The sequence below is a fragment of the Periophthalmus magnuspinnatus genome, chromosome 4, assembly GCF_009829125.3.
Source record: "Periophthalmus magnuspinnatus isolate fPerMag1 chromosome 4, fPerMag1.2.pri, whole genome shotgun sequence".
Lineage (NCBI taxonomy): Eukaryota > Metazoa > Chordata > Actinopteri > Gobiiformes > Gobiidae > Periophthalmus > Periophthalmus magnuspinnatus.
The window spans coordinates 25,357,750-25,382,814 of NC_047129.1; the positions used below are offsets into that span (position 1 = coordinate 25,357,750).

The following is a 25,065-nucleotide window of genomic DNA, read 5'->3' on the forward strand; positions in this document are numbered from 1 at the left end:
AAAAACATGAAAAACAACAAAAAAAACAGAAAAAATAAATCCTTTTTTTAAATTGAAAATGTATTTTTTATGAGACTGGGTTGCCTGCTCTATACAAAACATTGCACAACATTTCAAACCAAACATTTAAACATAATTTTAGGATTAACATATGTAGTAAGTGACTGACATAGAGAATTGACAGGTGTGTTTACTACTATGAAGACAGCCTCGATCTTGTTTTGTCTGCTGCTGCCAGCTCGCCCGCTCAACCAAATACCACGTCTTTACAGAGATCGTCCCCTACGTAAAATCACCCATCTTAGCAACTTGCTGTAGTGGTAACGCTCCTACCACTAATATGCCAACATCAGTTCTCAGGGTTGGCTATCAGAAAACTCAGTCAAAACTAGGCTCTGGAATAGAAAATGCCCAAAATATAAGTGCACTGTGTAACTTTTCTGGTGGGGGTCTCCGTGGAGATAGTATTGCATTAAGGGTTCCATAGTTTTCCATTAAACTAATCAATCTTGCATTAGAAAAGTCTAAATTCTTACTTTTGTCAATATGTGGAACAGCAGGCAAAGCAATAGCAACTCCATGGAAACAAGCAGGTAGTTTGTCCTCCACCCGATAAGTTACATAGTGCACCTTTAATGTGTGTAACATGCAAGTATACTGTGCTATAATTATAAAATACACAAAAAGAAGGTTAAATTGCTCTATTTGTGTTGAGTCTGATTCAGAACAGCTGTTGGTCTCTCATTGGTCAACTTTGAGGTCAAATTTCCCCGTCATAACAAACTTGTGTGTTTTTAATCTGGTTCATAAACTGCTAAGGGATTTTAGACTTAAGATTTGAATTCCAAAACCTGGATCATATTTTATTTTGAGGAGTTTAACACTTCCTTTCCACCAGTAATAATAACAGCGATTTGGATGAAGCAAAGCCAATCTAATACAACAATACAAAGTTATAATGAAACGTTTTATTGGCGTTACTAGAGGGTCATTCCAGGTTTGGTTGAAATGTAAAAAATGTAAAATAACAAGAGAATACATTATAGAATGGTAACAACTGCTGATATGCAAGTTGGTGAAGATAAAAACAAACAAAAAAACAAAAACAAAAAAAACCCCAAATAGACAGGTCCTGCGTTGTAAATTCATTCATAAAAAACAACAAACCAAAAGAAATAAAATAAAATAATAACCTGTCATAGATGTTGATGGTCAAAAATGATAGCTTTAACATATTCCAAAACTTTCAAAAATAATACAATACTGAAATGCAAAAAAAAAAAAAAAAAAAAAAAAAAAAAAGAATCTGAAGAATTTGAGTTTTCAGAAAATGTGTTTTTTAATTTGACTGTTTTATGAAAATTCACAATTTTGGATATATGATTGTTTATGGCCAAATCAATGTCAATCATATGATGTCATTTTAATAACATGAACAATTTATGACGTCCATTGTTCAAAACTAGGCCAATGTTAGACCATTTCCATCCAGTAATATTCAAATTTGGTTTCCATGGCATTCCTATTCTTTTCCCAAATGCACTGAAACCTGCCTACATAAAAAGGGTCATTTCAGAGTTTTGTTTTTTTTTTTTTTTTATAAAAGAATGGACAGGGAGCCTTGAATCTATTTAGCCACATGTTTGAGAAAAAACTGTAAACAAAATTTAGTTTGATTCAGATTCTTCTCAAAAATGTCCTTTTTATATTTCAAGGACATTGCAATTCGTCAAATCTCGCACTGGGCTGCACAGTCAGGAAATTATGGACACATGGCAATAAACGCTTCAAAAAATCTCCCAAAACATTACATTATTTTGACAATTTAGGTTTTTATAGTTCAAACAATGTTTTTTTTTTTCTCTCTCTCTCTTCTTACAGCCCAGTTTGTAAGTAAATCATTTTTTTCAATTTTTCAATTTTTTTATTTTATTTTATTTTTTTGTTTGTTTGTTTTGTGGTAGGGAGAATGGGGCCCACTTCAAATTTTGTCACAATTTATGTTTAAAAAAAAAAATGCATTTCAAAAGGTCCGAAGTCCTCACATATAAATATGGAAATCATTTTATATGTTACCTGACTTCTTTTTTTTTTTGTCAAATTCTTGTAGTTGTTTAGTTTATCTTGATTTGTTTAGTTCTTTAGCAATCGTTTTTTATAAGATATCCAAATTCCAATTAACATATTAAATCATTGATAGCCACATGATTTGTATACACAGATATTAAAGCGACAGGCACCTAGATTTGTAGGTTGGTCTAAAAAAAAAATACAAATAAATTGAAATGAAAAATATTTATATGTGTGGACTTTACCTTTGCGGTCATTTTAAAGAGGCTACAAAATGTTCTGTGAATCTGCAGTTGTGGCATTTCTATCATAAACTTGTATTGTCAAACACAACCTGTATACCCCCTTTAAAATGACTTGGCCCCACCCTCCCCCTCTCTATCACAGCGCCCCCTAGAGCATGCTGAGTTTAGTTGATGAGCAGGTCTTGGTAGTAGTCGGAGCGGAGGAAGCGGCTGAAGGAATCTTTCTCCATCAGGGCATAGATCCTCTTCTGAGCCAGGTCAAAGGTCGCAGGGGACAGGTCGACCAGGTTCCTCAGGGTCACGTCCTTAGTGAAGTGATCAATGTTCACCTGGGAATTAAGAAATACACTTTATTCCTTGTGTGGCATGTGCATCCAAGTATCTGTGTATGTGACCATCCACTTCACTGTACAACGCCTCTCCTGTGTGTCCACGTGCACACTCAGAGCCACTCAGAGCCACACAGAGCCACACAGAGCCACACAGAGCCACACAGAGCCACACAGAGCGCTCCCTCTGCAGAGCCGTCTCCATATGGTATAGTTTCTGCAATGTACACACTCAGATTTGTGAAAGAAATGTTTTGACAGTCCACTGCTTTTGTTTTGTGGTTTGTTTTTAGAATGATCGATCTCTCTCCTGTGCTTAATAAAAGTGTCGCTCTGTGAGTCCATCAAATGCAACACAGAAGCTACGAGTCACTCTGTTAAAGGGACGGGGCTCCACTGTTTATGGTCCACTGTGACTTCATGATCGACTGAGCGGAGCAGCACCAGTTACAAGGATCAAGAAAAGCATCAGCCTAATATTGAACGGACTGCAGTTTATTTCAGTACCAAATGAATCAAGTGGTATGACACAGGATGTTATAGAATCAATATTGTATTTATTGTATTTATTCATAGACTTGTGTCACGTTGAATGGACAAACACACAGGCTCATATGAACAGCTGTCACAGAAGACATGCATCTATACACTGACTTTGGTGCATCATAATTAAGAAAATAACTGTGATTAACTGCCATCATGTTAATTTCATAACCAAGCTCAGAACCTCCAGAATTCACTCACTGAGCTGCACAGGCTGTACTAGCACTGATTCATGATTGGCTGCAGGTGCTGGGGTTTAGGTAGTGAGGATTCAGATTAGAGTCTTTTGTGGGTTTGCTGGTGTTGTATTAACTGGCAGCAAATATGCATTCTTCTTTCTACTTTCTGGATAATCAGCTAGAGAATTGAAACTTAGCCAATCATCATCATGTCCATTGTTTTTGTAATCATTGATAAATCAGCGTTTGAATTGTTATCAGTAAAAGCTATATTTGGTTTGAACATGTTTACCTTGTATCAGGGGACACAGATAGATTATGGTTACTTTATTTTTTTATTTTTATTTTTTTGCAAATTCACCCCCCTTCCACTCCCTCCTTCCATCCTCACCTCTCCTATCCTCCGACGGAACCCTCCTCCTCACTCCTCCCCATCCTCCCTCCCTCAGTCCTTCTCATGTCCATATTCCTTTTAATATACAAATTCTAGACCCTCTACTTCCCATTCAAGCCATGCAGTTTGAATCCAACCAGATAAAACCCTGTAGAATCTCTCCGAATGACTTAAAATGCAGTGACATAACAGAATCACAACTATTGGATGCAAAACAGCACCTCCAGATTACATTTATACCACAAGTGTGAGTTAAAGCTGGGTGTTTGGTGGCTCAAACACGCAGAATGAATAAAGAGGACCATAACAGAAGCAAAACATGGGAGATAAATAGCGCTCGTCTCATCTCTGCTCAGTGTTAGACTCGGGGTTGTCTGCTTCCACTAACAAAGAATGCATCAGTGTCTGCGGCTGGCTATAAATGGACAGTACTACGAGTGAAACATGATGGGCTGACAATTGTGTATAGGTTTTATCTACAAGTCTTCTTCGCTAAACCAGATGTGTACTCTTATTTTGTTATTAAAGAAAGATTGTTTTTGTTTTTTTGTTGTTGTTTTTTTTGCACAATTCCATCAACTGCTTGGTTTCTACTTGTGAATTTATAAAGATTGTAGTGTCAGTTAATTATAAAACTAACTGGAAATTTTCGGCACAACTCTTTTGAGCTCTATTGTATAACCTATGAAGTTATTCTGGACAAAGTTTGGGAGGCTTTCTTGTCTTGCGTCAGAAGATTTGAATCGCTAAACTTTGGATCAGAGCCTCACCTCTCTGGGCCCCTCAGACTGGATGAAGTCCTCGTAGATCTTCTTGGCTTTGGTGGCCATCTTGACTGGGTTCTTGGTCTTCTTGAAGTCCTCACAGGCCACCCAAAACTCGATGTTCTCATCACTGAACTCGGACTGCAGGAAGCTACGGAACGCAGACAGACCATCTGAAGACAAAAATAAAAGAAGTCTGAGCATTAATAAAGCAAATTCTGTTTCTGTGGGAAGCGTAAAAGTTCACGTTTTAAACTTGTCCACAAGAATTGACAAAAACACTAAAATATGAACTGATCTAAAGTACAAGGTTGGTTAGTACTTAGGTCAGTTTCGACACAGAATAAGACAGAAGATTTGGATGTAGTAGCAGTTTGATTGTCTAAGCCTAAATTGGATGCATTGTCGCCCATTTTAACCCATTATAACCCATTGTAACCCAACACAAAGGCTGCAGAGTGTGAGTGTGTGTGTGGTGAGGGTGATAAGGTTGTTGTTTTATGCACTTTAGTTACTACGATCGAGTATTTTTCCTTTTGTCTTAAGTTAAGGTTTGATATTGTTCGCTTTTACTAAACTCCAATTTAGTGTAACCAATCCTGTGCCCCATTTTAATAAACTTTGAAACATTCATGTCATTTGAAGTCGTCAGTCGCAGATGATTTATAGTATAGTATATATTTCTGACACAGTTTTAATTATTCATGATGGAGAAGATCCTTTTACCTTCTGGGTTTAATAACGTTGTCTTCAATATTAATTCTGTGATCTCCCCACTTTGAATAGTCTGGGTTAGCTCGAAGTAAGTCCGTAGACAGTATTATGCAATTGCCATTTAGTATTAGCTTTACCCGTTTATTACACAATAGCGTGTCATCCATGGTCAAATTAATAGTTTTTGTTTTGTTTTGGTGGTTTTTGATAGATGCCTTTTCACATATATGGTATTTGCCAGATAAAATGTGAGATTTGATCATCTTTTATGCACATTATTGTCAATTGTGTTATAGTCAATAGACCTGGCCTACAAACAGAAACTCTAAACAACAGGTGTGTTTACAGTGTAGTTATCTCCTCCCTTCAGACAGACATAAGGCAGTGTCGACCAGTGATCTGAAGAACGGAACTGTTTCGATGAGCAGCAGAGCGTCTTCAAATTTTTTGTCCAGTTGACAGAATAACATTTCTCTTTTGCTATGGATCATACCTGCATGACTGAGGGATTATACAGACTTTCTTATGAATGATTTGAGCTTGGAAAGTTTAGCGCACGTTTTTTCCCAGCATATTTACCCAGGAATGCCTATCTGGAGAGCACAAAATATGAATTATAATATGTGACTTGGGCAGATATCTTTATATTGCAATAACAGTAACCAGGAATGTTCTACAGTATGGCATTAAACATCTATTATTTCTATCTATGGCAATGCACATGGCACCAACAGATGAGGAGAGTCCATCCCGCTTAGATTAATTAACTAATTAACTTCACATTTTAAATTCATATTTTGTGCAAAAAGTAGTTCCTTTCCAAGTGAACACAACCTAATAATAAATTACTATTAATTTATTTAGGTTTTCATGTTTTTCTGTATTGACCTTGAAAATTACTGGAATTGTATTATTTATTTATAACGCATAATATAATTTTGTCTTTATTAGTAAAAGATTATTTTTACAATGTTTTGTTTTTTTTTTGGGGGGGGGGGGGGGGTTAGCTACTACTAGTAATTTCTCTTTTGGTTCTATAAAAATCTATTAAGATCTATAAAGTTAATCCAACCCTAAATCATTTATTTTCTCTTAGTATGAATTGGGGCTATACTGTATTTTTCAGGTACTACAACAAGAACAACTAAAACAATAACTACTACTACTACTTCTGCTACTCCTAAGCCTTTTGTCCAAGCCTAAATTGGATGCATTGCCACTCATTATAACCCATTGTAACCCAACACAAAGGCTGCAGAGTGAGAGGGTGTCTGTGATGAGGGTGATAAGGTCGGAGCCGCAGACAGAAGGAGTTATCTGACATCTAAAACACTCTTGGTTACCTCAGTGTCGGTTATTATTTCATGATGCAGTTACCTTTCCACATAATATGTGAAATTGAAGATAATTAACCTTCACAAATGGGTAATAGTATGTGTAAGAGCTATTTGAATTGCAGAGTTCTGACCAAAATGATGAGTTCCTTTCCCAATGAACACAAACTTATTATAAATGAGAAATTTCATGTTTTCCTGTGGTCACGTAGGACATATTTTTAGTTTAAAAAGTTTAAAAAGTTTCATTCAACCTTTTTTCCTCAGCATATATACCCAGGAATGCCCATATATATTGAGGGCACAAATATACATTTTTATCAATTTAACTTGGACATCTGCATATATGTTGTTATACTGCTACAATAGTTTTGCATACAACTCTAGTTTATTCAGAATGTTATGACTATTTGCTCTTGATTGGTAAGAATTATGTTTATATTGTATTTTTCAGCTACTACTACTTCTACTTCCACTTCTGTCAAGTAATTTCCCTCTTGGATCCATACATTTAGCTTAAGCTTGAATTGGATGCATCATCACCCATTGTAGCCTATTGTAACCCAACACAATAGCTGCATATAGCGTATACCAGGTGTGTTTGTGGTGGGGAAGATAAGGCCGGAGCAGCAGACAGGAGCAGTTATCTGACATCTAAACCACCCGAAAGGACAAAATGGAGTCACAATCAAGTTCCAGTTCTCTCCGATGCAACACGGACAGGCCCAAATGGTAAACACAGACAGTAATTATATAACATTAGGGTTGGGATTGCAGCTTTGCCAAAGTTTGGAGCATAAAAATTACTCCACTTAGACCTACTTTTTGTCATGATTACATTTGTTGTTTGCAATGCACCACTTTGCCATTGTGCTGCAGGCGAACATCTAGACATCCAGGTTTATGCAGAGTGTCAGCTGTCTGCTCTTGGAAGCGAGGATGACAAACCTAGAGAACCACATCTCCTCACTAACACTGTCACCACCGAGTCAAGGAGATGCTCACGAGACTGGCTCTGGGTTTGAGTCAAAGTCTAAATCCATGTCCATCGCCATAATGTGACCGTAGCTGTTCCCAGTGTAAATTCTGCCCCTGCTGGCGCAGGATGCAGTCAGCCTATCTCTACCTGTGTCCACCATGATACATGAGGTTGCAGAGGTGGGGACTTGCAAGTCATGACTTGGACTCAAGTCAGATTTGAGTCACTATTTTGAGGACTTGAGACTTGACTTGATAAAATGGACTTGATAAGATGGATTTGAGACTCCACTTGGACTTGACGGCCAATGTCTCAGGACTTGACTGGGACTTGAGCCCTGTGACATTAGAAGGCTTGATGTTTCTCAAAAAAAAAAAAAAAAAGAAAGAAAAGTTTTTAGAGAATACCTTTCTCTATACAGTTGATACTTCATTTTATTGGAACAAACTAGAACATGTCCCACCCCACTTCTTTGTTTAATACAAGGGATGTAACAGTAACTGAAATACTGTGTTTCATGTCTTACAATAATATTGGAGGCTGTCACAATAAACTGGATTTCAAGCTCCTTTGCTTAAATGTATTGTTTTGATGCAGTAACAGCTAAAACAGAGGGCACCACATGGACCATGATCCTTTGCTCCATTTCACTGCAGATGAAGTAACTGTTTTTACACACCTTGAATTCTTTGGATTATGATGTAATGATTCACATTAAGATCTTGTCAAGGCATTTAAAAAGAAGAAAACAGATATAGACGATTTTGTTTGTCTTTCCAATATATCACAATAAGTATCATACTATGACATTTGGGTATTGTTGCATCTCTATTTGCTGCATGACTTTTTAAAGTAGTACAATTTACTTTAAAAAGCATATACATTTTGTTTTGAGTTTCATGTCATTTCAAGTTCTTATATTGGACTTGGACTTGACTTGGGCATGCGGGCCACTGACTTGGGACCGATTGCTTGGTTGTGACTTGGGACTTGACTCAGACTTCAAGCCAAAGATTTCAGACTTACTTGAGTCTGTGTAATCTCTCAGTCATCCAGGTATGAGCCACGGCAATCTACCATCCATGGTGGTAGATTTGAATTTTTTTTTTTTACCATTACCTGAGACTTGCAAAACAAGGACTTGGTCCCACCTCAGTGGGGTTGTCATGGTGCAGTTAAACCAAGGGTTTAACTTCCTCACACAACTGGTTCCTTGTTACAAATAATAAACAAAAGGGACAGCGCTCACATCATCATGCAAGTCAGATCAGCCAATGGAGCTGCCAAATAGATTTAACGTTCTTGATCTGAACAAGTTTCCATGTATTTCAAACAGATCCAGATATGTTTGTATATTCTGAAACTTGGCTTTCAAATACAATCAGTCCTAAGGAAATCAGTATTGAAAAGTTTTTTGTTGTGATAGGCAATCTAGAGGAAGTGGTGTAAAAAAAGGCTTTTGATGATATTTATCATGCATTTCCAGCACCCAAAAATGTTCTTAATGATCTATTCAAAATGCTGGAAAATTACGAGGTCCTAATAATGTGCAATATAAATATTAACTGGCTGGGAAGAAAACCCATTCACCCATCCATGCCCATCCAAGTGGAGTTCAAGTATCTCGGGGTCTTGCTCACGAGTGAGGGAAGGATGGAACCTGAGATTGACAAGCGGATCAGTGCAGCATCTGCAGTGATGCCGTCGCTGTATCGGACTGTCCTTGTAATGAAGGAGCTGAGCCGAAAGGCAGAGCTCACGATTTACTGGTCAATCTAGGACAAGATCACGGATACAAGCGGCCAAAATGGGTTTCCTCTGCAGGGTTCCTGGGCGCTCCCTTAGAGATATGGTGAGGACTGCAGTCACACAGGAGGGGCTTGGAGTAGAGCATCTGTTCAGGATGCTCCCTGGCTGGCCCGGGAAACCTTGGGGTCCCACCGAAGGAGCTGGAGGATGTGTCTGGGGTGAGGGAAGCCTGGGAGTCCCTGCTTAGACTGCTGCCCCCGTGACCTGGCCCTGGATAAGCGGAAGAAAATGGATGGGGGGAAAAATGGATGGGTGCTCTCTCTGCTAATAAGGCAATTTTAAAATTGCAGCTACATTTTAATGAAATACAAATTCCCTCAAAAATCTTAAATTATCATTGAATGCAAATAATACTAATTTTTTTCTAAAAACACTCAAGTGATGTGTAAGCTACAAAATTTTAGACACTAAATTGTACATTGATTGAAAGCACCTGTGACTATACTGGGCTTTGGCTTAACAAAAACTTATATGGAATGTATTCATAAGGGACTACTTGATAAACTGCATGAATACTTCACCTGCTTGTTGAACTTTGATATGGGAACTTTTTGAATAAAGCCCTTGGGAAAAATATATTGCTCACCCCTTCTCATTATTGTGTCACAGCAGTATATATCTCACATTCCCAGGTCGAGGTCAAATGTAATGGCTCTGTTTTGATTTAAAAATACTTGTTCACTGGACTCTGTAATCAACTCATCGCACATGTCTTGTGGTTTGCTCGTTGGCTCATTTCCTCCACAATTTCCGTTTTAAAGAATATCATTAAATCAGCAGAGAGGAGGTGTGAGCGTTTTACTGGTCTTAGGAATAATCATGCACAATTTGCAGCCCCTGGACATAAGTGAAAGAGAAAAAAATAGCTCTATTCTTCCATTCTATTTAAGGTTAACTGTTGGGCTGATTAGATGTCACAAATGTATAAAATATAATAAAGCCCATTGAAGATGAGAGAGCACTCCTGAGTGGGTAGTGCAGTGGAAGTGAAATCTTCAGTTTAAAAAGTAAAAGGTGAAAATGTATTGTAAGTGTCTAATCGCTCTACTGTTTAACGCTCTACTTCTACAAACTCAAGGCCCACGGGCCAAATGTGGCCCTCCAGATCATTTTATGTGGTCCCCGACAGGGTAAATTAAAAGTTATGATGGTCTTAATGTCATTTTATCAGGAGATACGCAGTTACGCAGACATATTTTTACATCTAGGCAAATGCATATGTAATATTTGTTACTTGAATAAGTAATAAATACAGAAACAGTTAATTCAAAAAAGTTTGTTAAAAAAGTAGATTTATTTTACATCTGGCCCTTTGAGGGCAGCCATTTTGCTGATGTGGCCCTCGGTGAAAATGTGTTTGACACCCCCGGTCTTTGGTTTCAATTTCATGAGAAAGGCACCATTTTTAGAACTTTAATGATTAAAAACACAGAATCATTAGGTTTTAACTCTAAATTGCTATAGCAACAGCTCTAACTATTCAAAAATCCAAAACCCATGGACCATCACCATCATACTCTCCTCTCAAGTTACTCCTGATGCCCTGCATCAAATACCAACTTTGTCCAATAAACCAGTCCTTAAACTATACAAAACAACAGCACACAGCTCTCCCATAGGCCCCTGTCCATTTAACGTCCGTGCTTCTCCATTAGTTTAAGGTATTTGTGCAAAGCCACCCACATAGTCCTTTGTGTGCGTGTCTGTGGACAGGTATTTATCACACTGTGGGTACAAAAAATAGGCCCCCACGATCTAAATCCTTTATTAGTAAATCAACAAAATGGTTTAAACTTGAGATATGAGTTGAAATAGGCTATGGTTTGGGTTTAGGGTTAAAGTTAAAGAGGGGGTATTTGGTTTTGTTGAGCTTTCTACCATATTATAACGTTCCCTCATCAGATGTGTTAGCTGTAAGATTCTGTGCAATGCTCCGCCGACAAGCCTACGTCTAACATGCTCACACACGACAATGCTCCTTAAATAACTGTATACAGCGATTTGACAAACCTGATGCGATATGCTTTAGTTTCATTAGTGGGACGTACGCTGAGGGAGTAACTTAGTACGGAGATCAAAGTGAAGGGAGACTCAGAGGTCAAAAAGTGAAACAAGTGAAACAGGTTAATGCATTGTTTTCGGCGAATATAGCATTTTCAAAACTATAAAAGGTAACATTGTGATCTAAATGTTTTATGTGTTCGCAGTTAATACCCCGTACAAGTAAAACACCCCCTCTTTAAGATCAGTCTCCTGGAAATTAATGCAAGTCAAAATAACCTCCTTAAAAAGCACAGAAACCCAACATGTGCGTATGTGTGCACGTGTGAGTGTGTGTGTCCGTGCGGTCGCTCACATCTTTCTGAATCATGTTTAGATGCTGTTCGCTCCACTTCAGTGACAAACTATCAGCTCTCTCTAAACACAGCGACACACAAGGGACAAGTGATGGGAAACAGGCGATAAACGGACCCGGTCGATTGCACGGCGTGTTCTCTAAGGTCAATTTGACATTTTAACGCCATGGACAATTAGGACGTAGAATGAAGCTGTCACAGGATACATAATTTTTTTTTTGCCTATCTAATAGTGATGTTTTCAAATCAGGGATGCTTTCAAACTGCTCTTTTTAAACAGGAGGTTTAAAGGGCCCATATCACGGTACTTTCTGATCTATGTTAGAATGTTGTTTCCTCATCAAAAACAGACCTGGAGTTGTGTTTTGTTTCATTCACACATGGTTAACACACAAATTCTGCATATTTAGCCTGAGTTCTTCTCTCTGACAGAAAACACTCTATTCCACCTTGTGATGTCATGTGGTAATACAGGAAGTGCTCCACTGTGTTAAAGCATTATGAGTTTTGGAGATGTGAACAGACTAATAACGCAGGATTACTCAAACACAGATGAGGTAACATTATAACTAACAAGAAGCTAACTACGATTAGCTGTAGATTCCGTACAAGGCTCCGCCCATATGTCTACGTCATCCTTGCGCCCACCTGCTCCCACACATTAGTTCTCCATAAAAATACAAAAGTATGAAACAAAACTATTCAAAGCAACTTGACAAACCTGATGTGATGTGCAGTAGTTTCATTAACAGGGTGCACGCTCTGAAGGGGGAGTGACTTAACACAGGGAGCAGCATTTTCAAAACAATATAATGTAACATGGTGATCTAAATAGGTTATGTGATAGCAGTTAATACACTATACAAGTAAAATACCCTTTTTTAAGGTAATTTTAAACAACACGACTGACTTTTTTCTTTCTTTCTTTTTTTTTTTTTAACAAATTTTGCCCAATAGAAAAGATTTGATTATTTTCTGACATCATTACTTTAATAATTTTGACCTTTACAATTTGCAATTCAATGGATTCAATTATGCTTATTCTTAGGCCCTACTTCATATTATGTAGATAATTTTTCAAACTGTCATTTTTGGACCACCATTAACTAAACAGACCTGCTTGATAAAATGGAAAAAAGCTTCAGCTAAGACACTTTTGGCTAATAGCACTTAAACCAACTCCCTCTCTCTCTTACGTGCCATTTAAGAGGACAGGATTAAACACAGGAAAAATAAATGAGCTATGGATACAGCCATCTCAATGGAAACGGGAGGTTGGGATGTGCTCTGGTTCAAATACCAGACCAAATTCTAGGTCAGACTCTCGACCAAACCAGACTCCAGACCTCCTAAGGACTGTGATCTACAAACCCCATTGTAATCTTGTATGCACTGACTATAGCTCACAGGCCGCTAAAAAGCATGGACACCTTTTCTTGTTTAAATGCAGCAGCTTTCTGAGCCTGTTATCACTCCTGAAAGATACATTCTGTGAAATCAGGAGGTGGCTAAGGGGCTTCCTCTGGTGTAATTATAGTTTTGGCTGTTTAAATGAATAACTCTATAAACTATGCCCTATTAAAGAAGACATATTATGCTGTAGGGCTGTAGTCCTTTCGTCGGCCAAAACTTATTAGATTTTAAGGATTTATATGGGATCAGTGGATTGATGAATTAGTGAGTGAGTGAGTTGGCTGAAGATTTGGTATTGTTATTTGGTATTTATATGTAAAATGGCAGATGAAATTCAAGATTCACAAGTTTAACCTGTCTATACATTGTTTCCTAGTTTGTTTTTTTTCTGTATAAGTAATAGTTTTAGCCTGAACTCCCATGCAGTTGTAGTCTTGAGTGCACTTTGGGTCAGATACATAGAGATACAAAATAGTTTTGCAAGCTTTTGTCACACCGCCTTTTTAATTGACTAATTGATTTGCAAGTTTATTATGCTGTTTTCACTTATTTAGTATGCAACTATAAAAGTGAAACCCATAGAGGTTTCGAACAGCATCCCAGCTCTATCACAGATAAACATTACACACACAACACATTAAACATATTTAAAATTAACCTGAAACGTTAACTCCAAAGGAACAGTGACCCTAACAATACTTACTGGCCTAATTCCGACATATTTCCATTGTATGTTCATTAATATACACACACTATATATATATATATATATATATATATATATATATATATATATATATATATATATATATATATATATATATATATATATATATATATATATATATATATATATATATATATATATATTTGTCCCTTTTAAATAAATAAATCTAAATCTATGACATACTTAGATCATTTATTTAACATTTTGTTCATTGTACACCCTGGTATGGATCATAAATAACTTAAACCCTCTATACATTATTTTTTTCCCCATATATTTGAGCAAAATTTATCTTGCCAAGTACAGATATTTTGACCTCAAGATCTGATTATACAACATAAGTCATGCTAGTTGTTGATAGACAGCGGACTTTTGCCATGACAGTAAAGCTGAGAGTTGTGAAAAGAGCTTATAAACTAATCAGCGTGAATAATTAGGATGTTCTGAATGCATAAGATCAGCAAAGAACAACATTGGACCACTGCAAACTGTTTAAAATAAACTAGTTCTGTTTACTGTTTAAAACTGCAGAACTGGCTCTGGCTATTTTCAACAATATATTTCACTGTATTGTGGAAAATAGCCATGTGACACTTTTGAACCGTACATGTATGACCCAGAGTTTTTGAATCATCACAGTGCAGTGGGTGGGGATAGGGGGTACGTGAAAACTGATATTTTCTGAGCACTCGAGCCTTAAATGCAGGACAATACAGAATTACACAAACTTGCATGAATCAGTCAAAATGGAACTTTTAGTAAGATAATGATGAGGGAACACCATTCCACCATGATTAAAAGCTTATATTTAACACGTGCAGAATTCAAATTGACTGTGTTGTTGTGTTCAAATTACCACAGTTAATTATCAGCTTCACTAATGAGCTAATATAGTCATTACTGGTACTTTTTATAATTGCGTGTCATTACTGGGTTAAGGTTAGACAAAGGTTATCTCTACACATTAATTATTCTAAGATGTACTAAAGGAGTTATTTTTGCCTGCCAATTTATTTTAAAACTGCTGAACTGATAGACCCCACCTCTTCATAGTGTCATTAGATCTAAGGATGCTGGAAATGGAAATGGATCATCTGGAAACTCTGAATGTTTTTTAAAAAGTTGCAAATAAGTAGAGAGGGTATGGGCGGGGATAGGGGATAGGGGAGGAAAACAGACATTTTTGAATGCAGGACAATACAGAAGTACTCAAACATGAATATACCAAAATGCAACTGGGTAAATTAATGATGAAAGAACATGATATGGTTCACAAACGTTGATTTTACATAGGCTAATATTTGAAGCAAGCCTTGTGCAGTTACTAGAGTGAAACGGAGCATATCTTTCTGAGAAGTGATACGTACAGCTGTTGTGGAGAACCTGGTCCAAACTCTCATGCCACTGGGCCACCTCCTCCGGGGTCGGCCTGGAAACAGAAAGGTCAGAGGTCAACATGCGTCAGTGGAAAAACAACTCTTTGCGGTGCCATTGTGGCTGGTTTAGTTCTGGTTAAAGATGCACTTTTCTGATGGAGGGTCTGCCACCTGCTTGTCTCCAGAGAGGTATTATTACTTTGCCTTTATAATCTCCCACTGTATACTGGGGACTATATGCAAAATAAGGGGAGAGAAACTGGTTTTTACTGTCTTAAAAATGTGAAAAATAAAACTAGTTGATTTTGCAGTTGTCCAAAGTCATTCCTCTTTTATCTTATGCGTCTAATTAATCGTTGTGATGAGTTTATAAGTGCTATTTATAACTTCCAGAGACCGGAGCAGAGTTTTTCCATTACGGTAATGCTAACAGCAACAGTGCACTTTTTGATTTTTGAATAATAAAAGGAAATTAGCTTACAGTAGTCTCATTTTGACCCCAAGAGCTGATTTTACAATATATCTGCAATGGAGCAAGACAAACTTTACTACATGGGTGTAACCCACGTGACTTAGCGGCCCCCATCTCTGCTTCCTGTTCCGGTGAGCCCCTTCAGTATCACCTGGGCCGGCCCCGTCACTTTCTGTTTGCTGCTCCCTGCTGCTGCTCACTGTGGTGCTGGTTGCTGCTGTTTGTGCTCTGGAGTTGGCGTCCTAACTTTTCCGTGGCTCATTCTTCCTCAACTTACCGTCCATCTAATCTTCCGCTCATCGGTGAGTCACGATATCATGTTAAGTTGCCGTTGTTTTAGTTAAACAGTTAAACACACGCCACTTTACCGCTATCTTGCGTTTGAGTATTCAAAACTCCTTAGAGGCCGCAGCTAATTCGGCTAATGCTAGCGCGTTATTAGCGCGACCTATTAGCGCGTTTATTGATTAAATACGGGTATTATTTGATGTATTATTCCTGCCGAATTAAAGGCCAAACCTTTAGCATTTAAAAGACACTTTCATTTATGTTATGTGGGCCCGTTTTAGTGTCCGTTTTTGTTATTTTGGGTTACTCTTTTGGCGGCCATGATAGTTTTCTACTGTGATGTAATATGAATGAATGTAGCTACATATTTTTTTTTTTTTTTTTTTTTTTGGCGCAGATGATATCTAAGCGAATTTGATTTGAAAATATTTGATAAACTTTTAAAGCTATTGATGAACTGTAAGCTTTACAGCTAACTTTGATTTAAAGGTGCACTTTGACTTGTTATTGAGCTCAGTGTTGTTAATATAACAATCTAGGAATTTAATTTCAAAATGTATTGAACATTTACATTTATGGCATTTCAAAATAATTGCTAATTTATATACTTCTTTAAGTACCTCAAATACATAAGGTAGTTACATTATGGCTGCCATTCTCAAACACGGAAAACACGGAGGACAAATATCACATGGATGACACAGACCATAGACAGAGTCACTTCTTTTAAACTACAGGAATGAGTTGCTAACAGCAGCTTACATAACAAGTTCAGTCGTGAGAGCCGATAAAGTCTGTGGTGCTTCAAAAAACTTTCAACATGAGTAAATATTTGAAGATGTATACTGTGTCATATACATCAGTTTTATCACTAGTGCTGGCTAAACAGAGGAACTTTGTATAGAACCAGAACAACACTTTTCATGAGAACTGATTCTAGTGTGAATATCGTGGGCTTAACCAGTTTAAAGTGGAACTAAACACTTAATTTTTCTTTGATACTAAACTGTGTATATGGTGCATGAGTCATTGTTTGGGTAATTAGATTAGATTTGCAGCTTTGCAGTTAAATACTACAGCCAGGTTTTCCAGGTGTTCCTCATATGTCCAGACCCTGCCCCTCCTTCCTTCACTCTCTTTTCAGTCATCCAGGTACTGCCCACTTTAGCAAATCAGCTTGAAATGTGGCTGTGGGTGGCGTTTGTGTGTTTAGTTCCAATTTAATGAAGACATTTTGAAAATTGACTTTTATAAGATTTTGATATGTTCTAATGATGTTCCCTCACCATTAGTTTACTCAAATTTGCATCTTAATTGATTTATGCATGTTTGAGTAGTCTTTTATTGCCCTGCCCTTGGAGCTTCAGTGCTTAAAAAATCTGTTTTTACATAGCTCCTGTCCCTGCCCACGTTGAAAATCCACGTCAAACATGTACGGTTCAAAAATGTCACATAGCAATTTTTCAGCAATATAAAAAAGCTGCTGCACGTTACAGTGACATTTCACTATGAAGAGGCGGGGCTTATCAGTTTTGCAGACTTATTAAACACACTTTATTCCTCTTTTAATCCAGTTCTGGGTAAAAATGTGTCTTTTTTTTAACTATGACATTTTAGATGTGATTTAGATCTGGCCTAGACCTGTTTTAGGCCTGGTATTACAGGTTTAAGATGACATCACAACATTCTATGGGCTAATCATATTTAATAGAGATATTTAATAGAGGTAGAAAGGGGTAGAATAGAGATGGGGGACAGCATGAATATTGTTAAAATGCAAATTTGTGTTCTACTTTTCCATTATTCCTCATTTTGGAGAAGTTTTAGGCATCAAAATTGTAACTACACTGGGACTGATGCTTGGACCTTAGATAAACTAGGACCAAACCAAGTCATCTCGGTCTACATCTGGACGAAACATGAGCTCAATCCAGAACCAAAGCAGGAAAGACCCATTGTTTGTTCAGGTCCGAATTCATAAGTGGTTTAGACCTTCCTTTTTATCCCTGGAAGACCTTAGTCCTACTAAAGTCCTACTTAAAACATGCTGTAAGCCTGGTTTAGACCTGTTTCACACATGCTTTTAAGTCTAAAAAACACATTTAAAAAAGATTCTGCAAAATGCTTTTTATAACTTGTCGTGTGTTCAGTAGTTAACACATAGCTGATTAGTCCCGGGCGAGCGTTAAACTTTAATTTATTTATTAATTTCTGGAAAGTCTATGGGAAAATTGAATGAGAAATTTACTTCCAGAACAGAGGTGCTTCATTCCCACCTTCAACCTATATGTGTTTTTGCTTGTGAACATGTGGCTCAGTGGTTGGTGCGATCACCCACAAACCTGCCTCTAGATACAGTATGTGTGCGAGTCAATGGTTTGAGTCAGTCAGCTCACAGCGGGGTCCAGTGGAATATCAGTATCAATTAACAGGGATGAATCACTTATAATAAGATTGTTTTTTTTTCTTGTAATTCAATCCATTACTATGTATAGTTTGTTACACCGTTCATTCAGAAAGTGTATTGAACATGGACATTTCTATTTGCAGGGATCAAACCATCATGGCGCTTTTCCACCTTTAAGGTACTCAAAGCTCTTTACATCAAGGAGCCCCTCATACTCCAATGTACAAAGACACAGCGGTGGGGTCACGGGGGTTAAGTGAGAGTTAAGTGTCTTGCCCAAGGACACCGGGACAGTATTCATCTGTGGGAGCTAGAATTGCAACCTGTGAGTCAGTGGTTTTGACCGCTCAACCAGTGATGTTTATGTTGAGAGTGGGATTCGAACCGTCAACCTTCAGATAAGTGAACAAACACTTTACCAACTTCAAACATCTCTACCAACAATACATAGCTGTAACTGCAAAATAAACCTGTGTGTGTGTGTATGTATATATATATATATATATATATATATATATATATATATGGGAATATGCTTTATTTTCAAAGCCCAAGACTCCAAATTAGATGAGAAATAAAAAAAATAAAAAGTTGTCACTATTTTTATTACTTTGAAGGTGAAGAGCCGCATGGAGCTGAGTATAACATCCCAGATCAGTATTGGGGATCAGTGGAGCGCTCTGCTGTCAGCCTGTCTCATACATTTTAATGAAAAACTTTATAAAGATTAGGTCAAACCTGCCAAAAGTTAATTAAGATTAGCTCAAGATTTTTAAGTAAGTGCATGTTCAACAAATCTGCAATTTAGTTTCAGCTGATGGGAGAAAATAATTAAGAGGGAACTGTATTTTATATTAAAGTGGCTGTACCCATTTTATGTGTGGTTTACCCCTGTACAGATCTAGTGTATAAGCAGTTCTTAAGGCTGAAATGATCTACTCTGTACTATCTGGATCTAAGTGTGTTATCCTCAGAGAATCAGAACGTGCATTGTTAACATTTTAATTGTTGCTAGCATTACCTTGATGACAAAGTTGTGAAAAGCACTTAAACTCATCAAGGTGAATAATTAGGATGCTCAGAATGCATAAGTTAAGTGAGGAATAACTGTGGACCTCTGCAAATGTGCATTTTGTACATTTTGAAGACAGTAAAAATCAGGTTTAGCGCCTTTAAATCTTGAACGCCTCTGTTTTGTTGATGTAAATGAGGTCCACTTTATCCATAGTTACTACTGGAATGTTCCGCAGTGTGGAATTAGACTTGTCTGTCTCATAGTTATTCAATTACAAGTGACTTTATTGCTTGAGTCGGTTTGTCTCTCCACAGATCTGACATGACTTGAGCTAATGGCATCTCCTGCTTGGTAAGAGGTAAGAACTATAAAGGAATTGTTTGGTTCTACACATAGCTGAAAAATGTCCCTTCAGGGCTACCATAGTTGTTTAAATCTTTTATTAGTGACGCTTGCATGGAATCAGTTTATCCCGAAAGGCCAACGACTATTATCGCAAAAGTGATCTCAAAGTAATTTCATAAGAATGTGTGTGAATGTTTTTCTTACCTAAATTGTATAAACAAGCCAACCACTTCCACTAAAGTCTTTTTAAATCCCAATGCAGTTATGTTTTATGAGTCAGCGAGATGGGCCTGTGCTGTTCGATAGATTATATTTCACCATAACTTACATAAAGTCATCCCTCTGTTTTGAATCAACACTTCATTATATTATCATGACATTTTTACAAGTAGTATTCTTATTCAGCACCCCAATGACTCTACTTCTGCTTTCCATTGTTTATGTGATCTCATTGTGAAAATCCGTCACTGCTCTGATCATTTCTAGAGTCTTTTCAACACCAACACCATAATATTTACTTTCAAAACAGAATAAAACTAACCCGGGAGATTTATCACACTTCATATTAAAGATAAAGTATGTGGTCTGCCCTCTGGTTTATAAAAAGGAACTACATGGGCTCCTAGTGCTGCAGTTAGAGGACAGATACAAGTTTTTTTTCATCGTCTGTATAATGGACAGGTTATGGGTCATGTGAAAGATCAGAATCTCCAGAATTCACTCACTGAGCTGTAGAGGCTGCACTAGCACTGATTCATGATTGGCTGCAGGTGCTGGGGTTTAGGTAGAGACGATTCAGATCAGAGAGAGGCATTTTAGGTTTAAACCAACTGGATTTCTGCATTGAAACACCAGCTAGAAAAATGACTGATTGGATCATCTTGAAAAGCAAAACACCAAATTATAACACACAAATGGAATGTTATGCCCAACGTTTTTGAATAATTTCAGCATTAGAGTAAACGCTATTTTTGATTTGAACAGGTAACCTCATTTTTGCAGACACAGATAAGTCATGTTTATGAAATTTAAAACCTAAATCTTACATACAGTTCCCTTAAGATCAAAATGACCACTCTCAGATTTTTCCATTACGTAAATAGACTTCCTCATGTTATTTCAAACACAAAAATACTCAAATAGGAGAAAAAGTATAGTGTCAAGTTACTCAAGTAAATATAACCTAAATGTAAATGATGAATGAAAACATGCAACATAGTTGTTTTTGGCGACTCACTTGTGCAATTTCTCCGGTTTCTTCTCGCTCTTCTCTGGGTATGGGATGATCAGGTCGATGGCATTGTCCGGCTTCTGCAGCAGGACGCCCAGTTTGGACTTGATCTCCTTAGCCCTGGGACAAGCACACAGCATTATTAGTGTCAGAACGGAGGACGACAAAACTCAAGCCTATGTTTTTACTTCAATGTATTTTTTTTCCTTTTTCTCTACGACTATGCATGACAACTGAGGGATTACACAGACAGCCTCCTTTTTCTCTAGCAAAAATGACTTAAATATGTATTAGTCTTATAGCAGCAGGGTGTCAGTCGGCTCAGTGGTTAGTGTTCGGCCATTGAACTTCAAACGTGGTATCAGAGTGATTAATTGTCCGTCTACCACAGGACAGCTGTGACTACAATAGTATAGTACAACGTATAATAGAGAGGTGTCTTGAAATGCACTATAACAATCTGAGGGGTTAGTAGTTGTGGTAGTCGTCCTTAAGAGACACATACTTTGACTTTTTGAGATTTTAAAATGTTATAATATTGTTTCCTCATCAAACACATACCTGTAGTTTTATTTCACTTCATTCATGCTGGTTTCACTAATCTTCTGTAGAAAGTAATCTGCCTCTGAACCTCAGACATCACGCAGTTTGATTTTGTTTCCAGGATTGTTGCGTCACAGGTAGAAACCCAGTGTCGTTTTAAGTCAATAAATCATGTCCAGACTCATTAAACATTAAGCATTTCTGCTGTCAAATCATGTTCATTACTACTGCGTGCTTATATTAACATGTTAGGGGTTGCTTGTTATCAGCTAGTTTGATTGTTCTCTTCATGGTAATTACTTCTGCTGCCAGTAGATGGAGCCCTACACCAGATTGCAGTATGTGGATGCTAGAAAATAATGTCTGATTCTATACACGGTCATTATTTTAAGTTCTAAAACATGAGATGGCAAAGCAAAGGTACTCAAGAGCATGTTTAAAGGCCGGTAACAACACGAGTAATGCACAGTAGTTCTTTAAATTACGTACTTCAGATTTATTTAGTATTTAGATTACACAGATTATACAGCGCTTTTAAAAATGACTGCAGGTATTTCACCATGGCACTTATCTAAAGGAGTTTTGCCCTACAGATGACCCGGTCTGTCTGGAATGCATAGTTCAACAGCTTCAAAGCCACTTAAACATTCCCAGGTTACAAAAGATCTCTACACTTTGATACAGTTCATCCAGATCAGTTCCTTGTCTGTAACTATGAGTGATGGGATATATATATATTTATCTTATCATAGGAGCACTAGTCCATTCAGATAACACTTTCACTTCAACCAGGGTCTGCTGTGCTGTCCATTTGTAAGTTACTAGGAGTACAAGTAACAGCACTTTAAGGTATTTTCATATATACTTTCTATGGGTCAATAAAGTCTAATCAGTGAAATAATAACAGTAGTAATTGAGACGGTACAAACTTGGAACTAAAGAAACTGGCCAGTATAAGTTGAACAGTGTGTTACTATTTAATTGAATCAACATTTTATCTGTCTATATATGAATTTATTTTAATTCTTTGATATTTTTTTCCAGCAAAAATTAATTTACTTTTTTTTTTTTTTTTTAAGTTAATACACCAATACTGTACACCTGGCTCCCAGCACCATTAATATACTCAAAATACATACAAAACCTAGGCATATTTACATACAAAATGCCTTATTTTGTATTTTAACACATGAAAATATTTATATTTCTTTCTTACATTTTTAGCAAACAAAAAAAAAAAAGTTCCTTTCCTATTCACCTGCAGCTTCTCGATTTAACCATAATTCCACTTTGCTTAAAAATTCAATCCCAAAAAGCTTTCAATCCACTTTTGATGACATAAACTTATTTAAAGTTTATTTTACTTTCAATTGGAGAATGTTTCAAGCAGTAAATACCTTACCAATAGTTCAAACTTTTCTTTTCCAGTATTTTCTAGCACTGATTTACAATTATTAGCAAGTTTGATTCTTACAACTGTTCATCCAAAAACTGCAATCCCAGTTTTGTGCCTTTGATGTCTCTTGTATTTTCATTTTACATTTAGAACTCATATCTATATTTATCCATCTGTCATCAATCAAAACTACACAAACTTTAGCATTTAAGCCGCACTCACCTCTCAATACATGACTGTGGCAGCGCAGCTAATCCTTTACACATCTTGCTTGTGTTTTGATTCCTCTTGTAGTTCTCTTAAAGTTTGGTAAAGTTCTTTCTCTTGAGTCCCCCGTTAGCTTTCTGAGCCTGCTCGCAGCTGGAGGTGGGTTTTATACGGCCGTCCACTGGGCACACAGCCAACTTTTAGACCAATCAGAGAAGAATGTCCCGCAACTGAGAGAACCAGGAAAGGGTCGGAGCCATGTTTGCTTTGAGCTTTTCCATCAGCGTCAGGCCTGCAGCAGGATGCACTTAGCACGGACACTGGGCGCCCCACATCTAAGAGAAAACGCACGCTAATTTGTTTGGTTAAGTCCAGGTCTGGTTGGTGGAAAAGAAACAGAGCTAATGCAATAAGCTAGTGTGCTGCAGGTAGGTGACAGGTCCCAGATAGAAGAGGGAGGTTGGTTTGACCTTGCCATGTGCGGCTTTTGAACAATAAACACACGAAAATACACGTGTTTTCAATATAGTCTGCTACTGGATCTTTAACAGTGGTTCTCAAACTGTACATACCAAGTAGCAACTAAGTGAATGACTGTCCAAGTACCCACTCATCTAAACATGTATTAAAAAGTGTCTTAAGCCAGGTTTAAAATTATACAAAACCAGATCTAAAATATTAAGACCCTTAAAGCTCAGTACATATTTTTCTTTTTTCATGCAATAAATAGCTGCTTTGCTCCAGAACAGATTTATTTACAAAAAAAAGGAGCTCCTAGGTTCAAAACGAGACCTCTGCGTGCTTTCTGCATGATTATAGAGCATAGTATTTTTCATGAAGCAGGAAGTGTGCTATTAGCATGCTAATGTTTTAGCTTTACCGTGACAATAACATTGATCTATAATATACAACACTTAATTTGTTTAAAATTACAACACCACGAACAATGGTCCTGACAAATTGCAAACCATTTTAAAGGAGCTGTACCCATTTTTTTCATGTAATAAAGGGAAATGTATTTTGCCTCAGTATAGATACATCGCTTTGAATAATTAAGATGATTGGAATGCATAAGTGAGGTAAGTGAGGTAACGTTAGATCTCTGCAAACAATTTAAAATGAACTACTCTGTTCCTTACTCTTATAAGGCAGTACAATAGTTTGAACACATATTTAGAGCTGCAAACAGGTCATCACAAAGGCTGGCAGTGTGCGTGTGTGAGTGACGCACAAATAAGAATGAATAAAACAGTTTTTCTCTCCCTGACACAGACGGCCTTACAGCAGGTCTGTTTGATCTGGCTCCCACCAGCCGAGTTACGTTTTCATGCTCCGGGCATGGCTCCGGGTCCAGGGGCAGGGCTCTGCTACATGAGACACTGACATCGCCCAAACTTAACACTTATTTCTTAAGTAAACATGAGTTAAGTGAGAAATTATAATTATTATTATTATTTATAGCTCTGGGAGCTAGTATCCTCCAGGGTCCACTTTGGACCCCTCACACGGGGCGTTACCATTCACTTTAGAAAGTGGAGACACTTGCGGTCCGTACTGATCAGCTCCAAAATTAATCAGTGGAAACATGACTTAAGAGTCAGGTTTGTGGAGATGCAAACCCTCAGTTTTTTTTCAGTGCAATAAACCCAACGAAAAAGTTTGTTTTGTTTTTTTAGTCGTTTATTTTGCTAAAAAGTTACATAATGTGGCTTTATATGTAATTTGTAACAGAAACCTTAAGGAGCCAAACTCATGATCTGGAGATGGGTCCACTGGCAGAGCATTTCCACCACTCACTGCTCCTGACAGGTTGTCCTACAAATGCCCCTGTGTGATCAGGACAGACTGTAGTGTCCTCATTTAAAAGTTCACCTCTGTTTAGACACTTTGGTGTCATGTGTATAATAACAGAAAACACACCCATCTCC

General features: G+C 37.3%; 1 protein-coding gene across 1 annotated transcript; it reads right to left on the minus strand.

Moving 5' to 3' along the window:
• Positions 1-2,009: 2,009 nt before the first annotated feature.
• On the minus strand, positions 2,010-23,276 carry rgs5a (regulator of G protein signaling 5a). Its single transcript, XM_033965585.2, has 5 exons — positions 23,153-23,276; positions 20,998-21,111; positions 15,225-15,286; positions 4,531-4,697; positions 2,010-2,644 (listed from the first exon to the last, which is right to left on the minus strand). Exons 1-5 carry the CDS (start codon positions 23,194-23,196, stop codon positions 2,480-2,482), a joined length of 552 nt encoding a protein of 183 aa, XP_033821476.1. The 5' UTR covers positions 23,197-23,276; the 3' UTR covers positions 2,010-2,479.
• Positions 23,277-25,065: the final 1,789 nt, after the last annotated feature.

Bases quoted from the DNA above. Each gene is read 5' to 3' on its own strand.
- rgs5a (XM_033965585.2), bottom strand. From the start codon at position 23,196: ATGTGTAAAGGATTAGCTGCGCTGCCACAGTCATGTATTGAGAG. The intron at 4,698-15,224 runs GTACGTATCACT...TTTTGTCTTCAG, and splicing joins CCAGGTTCTCCACAACAGCT to ATGGTCTGTCTGCGTTCCGT. The intron at 2,645-4,530 runs GTGAGGCTCTGA...CTTAATTCCCAG, and splicing joins AGTCTGAGGGGCCCAGAGAG to GTGAACATTGATCACTTCAC.